The sequence below is a fragment of the Scyliorhinus canicula genome, chromosome 13 (assembly GCF_902713615.1).
Source record: "Scyliorhinus canicula chromosome 13, sScyCan1.1, whole genome shotgun sequence".
In the NCBI taxonomy this organism is placed as follows: domain Eukaryota; kingdom Metazoa; phylum Chordata; class Chondrichthyes; order Carcharhiniformes; family Scyliorhinidae; genus Scyliorhinus; species Scyliorhinus canicula.
In genome coordinates, this window is record NC_052158.1 from 82,732,579 (window position 1) to 82,745,921 (window position 13,343).

A 13,343-nucleotide genomic window follows, 5' to 3' on the forward strand; every position below is an offset into this window, starting at 1 on the left:
AGCAAGTGTCTTCACTACAACTGTGGCCGTGCCCCCGCCCCCCCCCCCCCCTACTTTTGTTGGCAGGTTACACATATCACTAATTTACCCACTTCTCTGGAACGTCACTCAACCTCAGGTTCTGATAATGTATTTAATTCGCTACTTGGGTTCGGCTACCACTGTAATGTATTTGGAGGATATTGAAATGATACTGCACTGAGCGATGTGGTAAATACAGGCAATAAAGTATAGGAGAGATAAAGATTATTAAATGGACACTTCTTCTTCACTTCAAATAATTCACTGATGAGCAGTGACCTGACCTACTTTCAAAAACACAATTTATTCTTCATACAACATTGGCTGACGCCAGTGCACCTGAATGGCATGGCACAGGGCCCTTTTGATTTCCAGCTCACTGGTCTGCTCAAGCCGAATCTATTGAAATGAAAAATGAAAATGAAAATCGCTTATTGTCACGAGTAGGCTTCAATGAAGTTACTGTGAAAAGCCCCTAGTTGCCACATTCCGGCGCCTGTTCGGGGAGGCTGGTACGGGAATCGAACCGTACTGCTGGCCTGCTTGGTCTGCTCTAAAAGCCAGAGATTTAGCCCAGTGAGCTAAAGAACATATACAGATTTTACATGCAATGAACAGCTGCATGCATACCCTTCCAACCTCCCATATCAGAGAGAGAACTAAAAGAGAGTAAGTAGCAACATCCGTCACCAGTAGGGACAGTGGGCAGTTGTGCTCAATTACATAGTTACATCCTGACATCGTATGCTAATAATTAAAATTCCATGAGTCGGAGTACCAAAAATAGAAAGTGGTCTCTAATAAAACAGCAACATTGCCGTTGTTATAAAATTATTTCTCACTAATATTTACTTCAAATCAAGCAGCGAATAAATAAAATGCAAAATAGGAAGCAATGGATTAGTGTATCAGAAATCACTGATCTTTCTAGGCTGTTGTTAGTTTTAACTGGCAGCATTCCCATTTAGAAAATATATAAAATCCCACAATTGTATTACTCCTTCTTAAATGTTCAATCTCACCCCAGAGAATTACAAGCAGGAGAGTGGGTCGGCGTAATGATTTCCAACACTATTCTGAAGTCTCTTCCAGAATCACAGGAGTCATCTTGGGGTCTCTTACCTATTGCCTTTGTCCGAATGGCAGGCAGCTCCCACACTAGCCAGCAACCTTCGACAATGCAGCAACAGCTTCTGACCTGCACACAATGAAAGAGTTATTGTGGTATAGCACATTCTTTAGAATAGAATCCACAGAATCCCTACAGTGCAGAAGGCCATTCGGCCCATCACGTCTGCACCGACCCTCTGAAAGAGCACCCTACCTAGGTAGGCCCACTCCCGCCCCGCCCTCCCGCCCTATCTCCGTAACCCCACCGAACCTGCACACTCCTGTAACTAACGGACAACTTGTCTCCTGGCCAATCCACATAATCTGCACATTCTTGGACTATCGAAACTGGAGCACCTCCGCGGAGGAAACCCACGCAGACACAGGGAGAAAGTGCAAACTCCACATTGACAGTTACGCAAGGCTGAATTGAACCCGGGTCCCTGGCGCTGTGAGGCAGCATCATTAACCACTGTGCCACCGTGCCAGCCCAAATAGGTGATTATAGATTTAAACAAAATTCCTCATCATGTGCTTCTGTATGTTTACAAATAATACTATATTGTTAGGATCCCAGATGAGAAACACAACAACTTTCAATTTATAAAACTGTGAGGAAAGGATGCTTCGTCCCAGAAGTGATAACACTGGCCAATAGGCATCTTTTATGTTAAAGCAAACTTTAATTTAAACACAGAATCCATCACATTAGCAACAAAGTACCAGCTTTACACTTAACAGTTCTGAACTAAAAGGAAAAACTTTAACTTACTCCCTTCACCTGGAATCAGGTTTACTTACTTCCCTCTGTGCAAAGACCTTGGAGAGAACCTTCCAGGAGCCAGCTGAAACCCTGTCTTGTCAGACTAAAATTCTGCATACTGTGCCCACTGGCAAGCTGTAAAACTAAAGGCAGACCTGGCTCCACCCCTTAATTGTATCGTAAGGCATTCCTCGGTCTCCTCCCACTAAGATATCCCATGACCTGTTTATCCAGAACTAAGTAGCATCCCTCATAAATTATCTACACCTTAGGGATACTCCAAAAGAAAAAAAATGTTCCATTAGGCATCTATCTGTAAACAAATGGTTAAAACCAATGATTACCCACTTTTATGACCACCTAATCACAGCTTTAGCAGACATTCTGGCTGTGTGCATCTTAAACCAGGGTTTTAAATAACATTACTGCAATAAATATAATAGATAACAATTTTCTACATTCATCACATTGAGATTAAGACAATAGTTTTGCCATTACCTTGCAGGTTAGGCCCTAGAATGGACATATTGCAGGTGTTTGGTAACTTGTCTGAGCCCTTAAAGTGGCTGTTGAAATGAAGTTCTGTTCTTCCCAAAGGCAGCCTGCAACAAGAATAGAAAAAAAAATAAAATTAGTTTCTTGGATGTATAAAATGTACATATCCATCATGTAATACAGAGCAACAACATACATAGTAGATTCAATAACAATGCTGAGTCAAACTTCTCTGATGAAACCACTTCTTACATACCTCCAAATGCACACATTTTAGTGGACTAAACTCTTCCTATTGTAACCTGTATCCTAGTGTATGCATACCCTGGCAACTCTGAAAGTAATGAAGTAGTGGCCAGAGCAGACAATGACAACCTGTTTATTTTCAAAGTCTGCCAGTGTGCCCTGAATTTTGCAACGTAATTTCATTGACCACCTTTGCCTCTCGATCCAACTATAACAATTCAGCAATGCTGCCATGAGAAAACATAAGAACGTAAAAAGTAGGAGTAGATCACATGGCCCCTCTAACATTCAATATGATCACATTGATGTTCTGCCTCCAGTGCACTTACCAGCCCGTTCCATTTCATTCAATTCCCTGACAGATCAAAATCTGTCTGTCTCATCCAAGAAATGTCTCATCTCAATCTTAAATGTTTGACCTCTACTCTCACGCTTTGTCCAGTGTTCTAGACTTGCCCATTTAGGAGAAATTACCCTTCAGGATCTACCCTGTCAAACCCCTTCAGAATCTTGAATGTTTCAATGAGATCACCTCTCATTCTTCAAAACTCTGGAGAGTATAGACCCAATTTAGTCAGCTTCTCACCACAGGCCAACACTCTCATCCCACAAACCAAGCTAATCAACTTTTGCTGTTCTTCCTCCAATGCCGGTATATCCATCCTTAAACATGGAGACCAGGACAGGATACCTGTGTACAGGACACATGTGTGGTCTCACCAAAGCCTTGTGCAACTGTAGCAAGACTTATTTGTTCTTGACACTGCCATCACCTTGTAATAAAAGCAAATATGCCATTTGCCTTCTGTACCTGCATGCCAACGGTCCACGTCAGAGTACACTTAAACCCCTCTAAACATTAACTCTCAGTTCTACAACACGCATTGGACAACCTAACACATTAAGGAAATTTTACCTACTCGGGTAATTTTGTAAGTTTTCTTCGCTCCTCTTCCACTGGTACCTACTCTAGCTGGACTAACATTCCAGGCTGATCAGAGTTGCTCTGAATCTCACCTTAAGTGGAAGCTTTCTAGCCGCAAGTCCAGTCAGAGTTGTCATCAGACTACTTAACCAGTCGTGCCCTAGCTTTTTCCTCTACTGCAGTTAACCCAAGTGCAATTTTTCATTTGCAATCATTGGATAAAAATTAAGAAGGGAATCCTGGGTAATATTACCACCAGTCCTCCTTCCTAATCTACCTGCAGTACCTCAACTGTGACCAGTTCATTCAACAGAGGATTCGAGGTAGGAAAACATTTAAGTGGTCTGTTATAATTTAGTGCTGAATTAAGTGGTACTTTACACACAAAACCATCTGGGCACCTATGCTATTTTTTTCAATTTCACCACTGTCATTATATTCTTGTGTAGTCATAATCAGAGAGGTCTACAGCACAGAAAAGGCCTTTCAGCCTATTGTGTCTTTGCCGGTCAAAAACAACCACATAATTATTCTAATCTCATTTTCCAGTACTTCGCACATAGCCTCGTGTATCTTGGCATTGTAAGTGCACATCTAAATACTTCTAAAATGTTATGAGGACTTCTGCATCCACAGTGAGTTCCAGACTCCCATCACCCTCTGGCAAAAAGGGTTGTCACTTTATGACAGAAGAACTCACATGTAAAAAGTCACCGCAAATGTTTTGTAGTGTCTTCATTTCATAGAAATGTGGAAATTGCTGGACAAGGAAAGACCAAGGATTGTTTAGTTCACCTTTTTTACCGCCCTGGTTGTCGCATGAAGCAATAATAGAGTTGTTAACTAATTATTGGAATCAATCCTTTATCAATTGGATTTCAACAGTCCCAGGGACATGGTGAAGAAAACCTCTATTATTGGGTACCATTGGTCCAAAGTCACCTCACTCTCACAATACTCCATGCATACACACTACCCTAAAATATAATTTAATCACTACTAAACAATCACACATACCAACAGTTTCTCTTCCAGGTAATCCCTCACTTCTTGCATGTGACTGGCATATACCTCCAGCTCCCTGACCACCAGTTCAGCGGCCTGAGGGAAAAAGTCAATAAAATGCAGTTGAAGTCCATCAGTCAATAACTGTTATGTTATTTTGCTGAATAAACAAGAGATAGTTAGAGTAAGGATTTGCTGTATAACCAGTTTAAATTTACTCAGCATGCAATGCAGAGTTCCCACTTATTCAGCAGGATACTCAATGTGTCATGTACAGAATCTGGTATATTTAAGATCATATTATTTGATGAAGAAATGGAGGGAGTGGATGGGAGTAATGTGGTTATCTAAACATGGTGCTTGACCAAACAAATTATAGATTTGTTAGCACAACTGAAATCCATGGGATTAAAAGGATCGTGGCTATATGTATTGTAAGGCCCTTCCTGTGGATTCCCAAAGTCCCAATTTATTTAATTTTGTCTTTATCATTTTTGGTTCATGGATTGTTAATGGAGACATACCTTTGAGGCGAGCATAGGAACTAAGGAAATCAAAGTGTCAAATTAGTACACTGTTATAAAGTTTTGTATTTTGGAAAGAAGAACCCAGACTTTATGGCACCCAAGAGATTGGAGAGGTTTGTTTTGATTGGTTGGCTGGTGGCCAATGGATTGGCCAGGGACAGTATTCTGCCCAGCAACTGACAGCGATTGGTTCCTGTCAGGTGAGGCTTTTGGACAGAACAGAGGAGAAGCCACTGGACTCTCAAGATGGGAGTAACTCTCTCTCTGCTGTCTACTGTCTGAAGGCAGAAGCTTCTAGACCGTGAAAGAACCTGCCGCCTCTCTCTCGAATGCTGGCTACCTGCTATTTCTGTGAGTCTACAGTGAAAACCATTTCAAGCTGAAAGAAAAGATAACATCCATCTGAAACTCTGGACTGAAAAAGAAACAAAGACTCCTATTCTTTAATTTCATCATTATTTTACACCCCTCTTTCTCGTGTGTGTGTGTGTTAATACATAGAGGGAGACAAGTTAAAATGGGGGGGGGGAGGGGTTAGAGATTAGATAACAGTTAACCAGTTGTATTTGATTCCTATTTAATTATAGTTACTGATAATAATAATAAAAAGTTAATTGTGTTTAAAATTCGCAAACTGGAAGGTTGTAGTTATTGGGCAGTCACAGACCTCAGGTACTTGTGAAAATAAAGTTAATTTCAACTTGCGACTCTGGGTCAAGTGGGGCTGGAATTGGCCACGCACTGGCCCAGAGTCGTAACAGTATACAAAACTGGCAAAGGGACAAAAAATTGAGAGTAGTGGTGATGTTTTTCAGACTGGAGGGCAACTAGAGTATTGTGTCAAATTCTGAGCATTGTGGTTCAGGGAGGATGTTACTGCCTTGCAATGGGTGCAGAGATTTACCAAACTGATACCAGGGATGACAGACTTCAGTTACATGAGGAAACCATAGAAACTGCAGTTGTTCCCCTTGAAATGGAGAAGCTGAAGGGAAGATTAACCTTGGGAGGGATTTGAGAATAAATGAGAAACTAGTTCAGTGATGGAAGGAAATGTAAGCAGTGGACAACATTTTAAGCTAATTGTCATATCAGCCAAAGATGACATGAGGAAAAGAAAATGATTAATAAGTTAGGATCTGGAATGCACTGCCTGAAAGGGCGGTGGAAGTAGACTCAATACTAACTTTTAAAAGGGAATTGAGTAAGTAATTGAAGAAATTGGGGAGTGAAGGGTAAGAACAGGGAAGTGGGATAATTGGATGGCTCTTTCAAAAAGCTGGCAAAAGCACAATGGGCTGAATAATGCCCTTCTGTGTTGCATAATTCTACAATTCAATAAGAAAAGTGGTTCAGTCCATCCAACTCACTGTCACTCAGATTGTGTTAGAAGTTGATCTGACTGTTTTCTTATTCTAAACTCATATCTTTTTTCTCTGTTAATTCCCCTCGTTTTCATTCCCAGTCCCCGAGGCTTCAGTTCATTCACAAACTGGCAAATGTAAGTTTGATTTAACTCTCAGCTCCTTTAGCTATGACTTCATCTCCTCCTATTCTGTTTTCACATAAAATATCCCTGTAGTCCATCAATTCTTTTCATGAATCTAAATCTTGGAATTATTCATATTCTTCTTTGGTTGGAGAAAGACTTTGTTTCATCAATACTCATGATTCAAAATCCTTCAACCGTCTGTCAATCCTTTACATTGCTTGTTTTGTCTTGATAGAGTGAGCAGGACCAGTACATAATACTGCACATAGCTCACCATACTTACCAAAGTATCAACAACACTTTGATTTACATCCCACGTTCAGTGGTTCAAATACATTTACATTTTTAAAAAAAATTTAGAGTACCCAATTCTTTTTTTCCAATTAAGGGGCAATTTAGCGTGGCCAATCCAGCTACCCTTCACATCTTTGGGTTGTGGGGGTGAGACCCACGCAGACACGGGGAGACTGTGCAAACTCCAGATGGACAGTGACCCGGGTCCGGGATTGAACCCTGGTCCTCGGCGCCGTGATGTACCAGTGCTAACCACAGCGCCACCTCGCCACCCCCAGTGGTTCAAATATATGACTGCATTTTGAAGAGGAGAGTGAGAAACATGCTGTGTCCTGAAGTATTGGCAAGGTGACTATAGACACATGTAGAACCAGAAAAGATAACTGCTGCTAGTTTTAGAATGACTGCAAGGGATTAGCTTATCTTGACAGAGGTAAGATTTAGCATGCAGAATGGGAACTGCAGAGAGGGCTGTTTCGGAAAAATCTTGCTAAGTTACACAATTGGAAGCCTGTTCTATATCATATGGTGAGGATGAGGTTTAAAATGTTTTATTACCTTTCCAAGTCCTGCGATCATTGGTGTGTTTTCTGTACTGGAAAGAGATGGCAATACAAAGAGGGAGGTGACATATTAGATTTACAAATTATATATTCACTAAAACCAAACCAAACTGAAAAGTCACCTATAGGGGATCAGACAGTTCGTTTTATTAAGACAATGGGGGAAATTTTGATGTTAAATCACAAGACGAGAAATGGGCAACAATGAATTAGCTGTCCAATTTAGACCTCACGTGACTTGCATTCAATTGGCTTAAATGGAGCGTAAAACCATGCGAGACCGGGTAGCTCATTCACTATTGTTTGTTTTTGATCTGGCAATGATGCACTTAAATTATGTTCTCCACACTATAATATGTATTAAAAGGGGTCCATCACAGTTGAAGACTGAAATGTGTTCCTCTTCGTTCTTTGGTACACCAGTTGCTCACTCAGCTCTTCAAGCCTATTCCAGAATTCAACTAGGCCATGGCTGTTCTGTTTTGAAATTTTCAATTGACCCCTGGTCTCAACTTGAAGGCGAGTTCCTGAACTCTACGACCCTTTTGTAAAAAGTGCATTTGGACTTCATCCCGGACTTTCCGAGTTCTAGGCCTAAGGTTATGCCTGTGTGTTCTGGACTCCTCCACCCGTTGCAAGATTGTCTATTTACCTAATTAAAACGTTTAATCGTAAACATTACTTAGATTGTCAGGTCAGTGGAACCCGATCACTCTTAGTCATCACTTTCACTCCATAACCCCCAACGAGCTTGATATTGAAGCTATAGATCTTATTTGATCAGAAATGCAATGTTAAACTCAGTAGTAATCATCATTCAATGATAAAAGAGAAGTTAAGTCTTCTGCATTTTACAGATAACTTACCCTGGCCTGAATTTCTTTTCTTGCCCTCCACCAAAGAACATTGGGTATACAGGTGAGCTCGTGCCTGGCCCTCTTGCATACAGAGCTCCAATCCGTGGGCCATAGAACTGTGTGGGTGACAGAATTATAAAGGTTTTGAAATCGGTTGGCACAAGCCTGTCATTTTTATGGTCATTATACTTTGTTTCCTTTCTAAATTTCAATGATCTTGAGACACTAAGTTGCACCTCCGCTCACTTTTGAACCATAGCTAAAATCGCCGCCCAATTATAATTCTGCAGATTCGGCATCACCAGCTCCCCCCACCCGCCTTTCCCAAAATACCCACCTGGTCTGGGGAACTTTACCCACCCACACAAACCCCAGTATCATCTGATTCACGCTACCAAAAGAAAGACTTGGGCACGGAAATTGGGAGATTCAGAGACGAACAAAAACTTCGGCAACACCACCATCATTACTGTCTAGTCGCTGCCAAACGACGACAACACATCCCACCTCCTAAAGTTGTCCTTCATTCACTCCACCAGCTTTGCCAGATTCAACGTGTGCAGCCGGATCCAGCTGTGCCACATGTATCTCAATATGACAAAAGCCCCTGCCAACCGAAACGGCACCCTCCTTAAGAACATAATAAGAACTAGGAGCAGGAGTAGGCCATCTGGCCCCTCGAGCCTGCTCCGCCATTCAATGAGATCATGGCTGATCTTTTGTGGACTCAGCTCCACTTTCCAGCCCGAACATCATAACCCTTAATCCCTTTATTCTTCAAAAAACTATCTATCTTTATCTTAAAAACATTTAATGAAGGAGCCTCAACTGCTTCACTGGGCAAGGAATTCCAGATTCACAACCCTTTGGGTGAAGAAGTTCCTCCTAAACTCAGTCCTAAACCTACTTCCTCTTATTTTGAGGCTATGTCCCCTAGTTCTGCTGTCACCCGCCAGTGGAAACAACCTGCCCGCATATATCCTATCTATTCCCTTCATAATTTTATATGTTTCTATAAGATCCCCCTCATCCTTCTAAATTCCAACTAGTACAGTCCCAGTCTACTCAACCTCTCCTCATAATCTAACCCCTTCAGATCTGGGATTAACCTAGTGAATCTCCTCTGCACACCCTCCAGCACCAGTACATCCTTTCTCAGGTAAGGAGACCAAAACTGAACACAATACTCCAGGTGTGGCCTCACTAACACTTTATACAATTGCAGCATAACCTCCCTAGTCTTCAACTCTATCCCTCTAGCAATGAAGGACAACATTCCATTTGCCTTCTTTATCACCTGTTGCACCTATAAAACCAACTTTTTGCGACTCATGCACTAGGACACCCAGGTCTCTCTGCACAGCAGCATGTTTTAATATTTTATCATTTAAATAATAATCCCTTTTGCTGTTATTCCTACCAAAATGGATAACTTCACATTTGTCAACATTGTATTCCATCTGCCAGACCCTAGCCCATTCACTTAACCTATCCAAATCCCTCTGCAGACCCCCGGTATCCTCTGCACTTTTTGCTTTACCACTCATCTTAGTGTTGTCTGCAAACTTGGACATATTGCCCTTGGTCCCCAACTCCAAATCATCTATGTAAATTGTGAACAATTGTGGGCCCAACACTGATCCCTGAGGGACACCACTAGCTACTGATTGCCAACCAGAGAAACACCCATTAATCTCCACTCTTTGCTTTCTAGTAATTAACCAATCCTCTATCCATGCTAGTACTTTACCCTTAATGCCATGCATCTTTATCTTATGCAGCAACCTTTTGTGTGGCACCTTGTCAAAAGCTTTCTGGAAATCCAGATATACCACATCCATTGGCTCCCCGTTATCTACCGCACTGGTAATGTCCTCAAAAATTTCAACTAAATTAGTTAGGCACATCCTGCTCTTTATAAACCCATGCTGCGTCTGCCCAATGGGATAATTTCCATCCAGATGCCTCGCTATTTCTTCCTTGATGATAGATTCCAGCATCTTCCCCACTACCGAAGTTAAGTTCACTTGCCTATAACTACCCACTTTCTACCTATCTCCTTTTTTAAACAGAGGTGTCATATTTAAACTCCACTCTCTCCCCCTATCCCTGACTGTTGATCGGAAATATTTCACTTTTCCCCATATTGAGCTTATACCCCAAAAGACTGAACTCCCCCAAGATCCCCATAATCCTGTCAAAACTTTCAACCGAATTCGCAATATATAACAAGAGATCAACAGTTTATAAAGAGACTCGGTGCCCCGCCCACGCCCCTCAATGCCCTGCCACCCCCTCGAGGCCCTAAGTGCCATTGCCAACGATTCAATCGTTAGGGCAGAGAGCAAAGGAGAAAGAGGCAACCCTGCCTCATCCCCCGGTGCAACTCAAAATACTCAGAATTGACTCTACTGGTCCGCACACACGCCTTACGAGCCCTACACAACAATCTCACCCAGTCAACAAACCCCTGCCCAAACCGAACTGCCCCAGCACCTTGAATATGTATGGCCACTCCACATGGTCAAACACCTTCTCCGCGTTCAGATACAATCACCTCCATCGTCCGGCCTATCAAGGGTAGTATTATTACATTCAGCAGTCTCCAAACTTTGGCCGATAGCTGCCTCCCCTTCACGAACCCAGTCTGGTCCGGCACCGCCACTCCCCTCACCTTCATAGCCAGCCCTGAATGAAACGCCTGCCCGTCACATCACTTCCTCAGCTTCGTTTGATCCACCACCTTCAAATGAGTCTCTTGCAAAAATATAATGTCCGACTTCAGACTCCTCAAATGCGTGAACACCCGCAACCTCCTAACAGGACTATTTAATCCCCAATCATTCCATGACATCAGCCGGGCAGGTGGGGGAGTGGGCCCTGGCCCCTGCCCCTTCCCACCTCCTGTCTCCTATCTCCACTTTAACCAGCTACCCCAGGTCCTCGCTCTGTGCCGTCCTAGGGCCTCCCCAAGATGTCTGCCGTCATCCCCATAAGCAACTGCGCCACACCAACTCCGTCCAAGTCAGCAACCCATTCCTCCCCCCGCCATCCCTAACAAAGAAAGAAAACCACCCCCCCCCCATACCATATCTATCCCTCACTTCGTTCCCATTAACTAACCTATCCGCTCGCATGGTGGCCCCCACTCGAGGCAACTGCCTTCCCCCAATCCTCCCACAATCTCTTGTACCCACTCTTCCACGTTTACCCTTGTTGAACTGCTGCAGTTCACGGAGCGTGGGTACGCCCACAGTGCTGTCTGGGAGGGAGTGGCAGGAATTTGACCCAGCAACAGCAAACAATGATTCATTTCCAAGTCAGGATGTTGAGTGGCTTGGAAGGGAACTTTGAGGTGGTGGCGTTCTCATGTGTTTGCTGTTCTTGTGCTTCTAGATTATAGCTGGTTTGGAAGGAGCCTTGGTAATAGGAAGAAAACCGAACTGCAACATCAGCGGAAAGCTGATTGGCTTGTTTTGTAGCTTTGTGTCCCTTTCTCCAAAGTTAGGAAGTATGTCTAAATAGCTGGGAAATTGAAATTTTCTTTTTTTTTAAATCATGAAGCCTTTCAATTAACTTTCCTATATCTAAGTGACGAGAAAGGAACAGAGTAGAATCATAGCATTTACAGTGCAGAAGGAGGCCATTTTGCCGATAGAGTCTACACCGGCTCTTTGAAAGAGCACCCGACCAAAGCCCACACCTCCACCCTATCCCCATAACCCAGTAACCCCATCCAACACTAAAGGGCAATTTTGGACACTAAGGGCAATTTAGCAAAATCTGGGGACAGTGGAGGCGGCATAGGGGGGAAGTGAAGGCCTCAGTTTGGGCCCCGATAGGGGGCAATCACCGTTTTGCACCAGGGAGGACGGGTGGGGGATTTGTGAGTTGGCACCGGGCAGGCATCAGACAGTTTGGGGACCTCTTCCTGGATGGGAAGTTCGAGACTCTGGAGGAGCTGGTGGGGAAGTGGAACCTCCCCCCATGGAATGCTGTTAGGTATATGCAGGTCAGGGACTGTTAAGAGGCAGGTGGAGGAGTTTCCGCGGCTGCCGCCAAGGGGGGTGCAGGACAGGGTGGTTTCGGGGACGTGGGTCGGGGAAGGGAAGATCTCGGCTATCTACCAACTGATGCAGGAGGAGGAGGAGGAGGCCTCAGTAGATGAGCTCAAAGCGAAATGGGAGGAAGAGCTAGGGGAAGAGATTGAGGATGGGACGTGGTCGGACGCCCTGGAGAGGGTGAATTCTTCCTCCTCTTGCGCACGGCTCAGGCTAATTCAGCTGAAGGTGCTGCACAGGGCTCACATGACAGGGGCAAGGATGGGCCGGTTTTTCGGAGGGGAAGACAGGTGTGGGAGGTGTTCGGGTGGCCCGGCAAACCACACCCATATGTTTTGGGCATGTCCGGCTCTGGAGGGGTTTTGGAAGGGGGTGGCGGGGATTTTGTCAGAAGTGGTTGGGTCTAGGGTCAGGCCGGGCTGGGGGCTCGCGATCTTTGGGGTAGCTTCGGAGCCGGGAGTGCAGGAGGCGAGAGAGGCCGGCATTCTGGCATTTGCATCTCTAGTAGCCAAGCGCAGGATTCTGTTACAGTGGAGGGATACGCGGCCCCCGAGTTTGGAGGCCTGGATCAACGACATGGCTGGGTTCAAGTTGGAGAGGATGAAATTTGCCCTGAGGGGGTCGGTACAGGGGTTCTTCCGGCGGTGGCAGCCCTTTCTCGATTTCCTGGCGAACGGATAGAGAGTGGTCGGTCTCTGCAACGACCGGGGGGGGGGGGGGGGGGGGGGGAGGTTTGGGGATGGTTGGGAGGTGTATTTTTGCGGCGGTGGGATTGTTATGTTATTTTCTTCTTTGTTATTATTTATTTTGGGGAGAGTTCTTGTTTTGTTTTGGCGTGGAAACACGCCTTGTTTGTTTTAAATTGCGGGGAGAAAATTTGTTATTGTTATTAAAAAACTTGAATAAAAATTATTTTTTAAAAAAGACATCTGACGTGACATCTGAGAATCCCTGCCAAAATCCCCTCCGCTTCGGACTCGCCCA

At 44.0% G+C, this 13,343-nt stretch overlaps 1 protein-coding gene across 2 annotated transcripts in view; it reads right to left on the reverse strand.

Moving 5' to 3' along the window:
- Nucleotides 1–259: 259 nt before the first annotated feature.
- LOC119976365 (probable E3 ubiquitin-protein ligase ARI5) overlaps nucleotides 260–13,343 on the reverse strand; it is a 48,319-nt gene continuing 35,235 nt past the window's right edge. Inside the window, exons 4-9 of one of the 2 annotated variants that reach the window (XM_038816853.1) lie at nucleotides 8,308–8,414; nucleotides 7,437–7,473; nucleotides 4,578–4,661; nucleotides 2,393–2,496; nucleotides 1,144–1,219; nucleotides 260–420 (exon numbers count right to left, since the gene is read on the reverse strand). In XM_038816853.1, coding sequence (XP_038672781.1) covers nucleotides 2,452–2,496; nucleotides 4,578–4,661; nucleotides 7,437–7,473; nucleotides 8,308–8,414 — 273 coding nt within the window. In that variant the 3' untranslated portion in view covers nucleotides 260–420; nucleotides 1,144–1,219; nucleotides 2,393–2,451. Of the gene's footprint in view, nucleotides 1,220–2,392; nucleotides 2,497–4,577; nucleotides 4,662–7,436; nucleotides 7,474–8,307; nucleotides 8,415–13,343 lie in introns of both variants that reach the window. The other variant, XM_038816852.1, reaches the window with a different exon arrangement.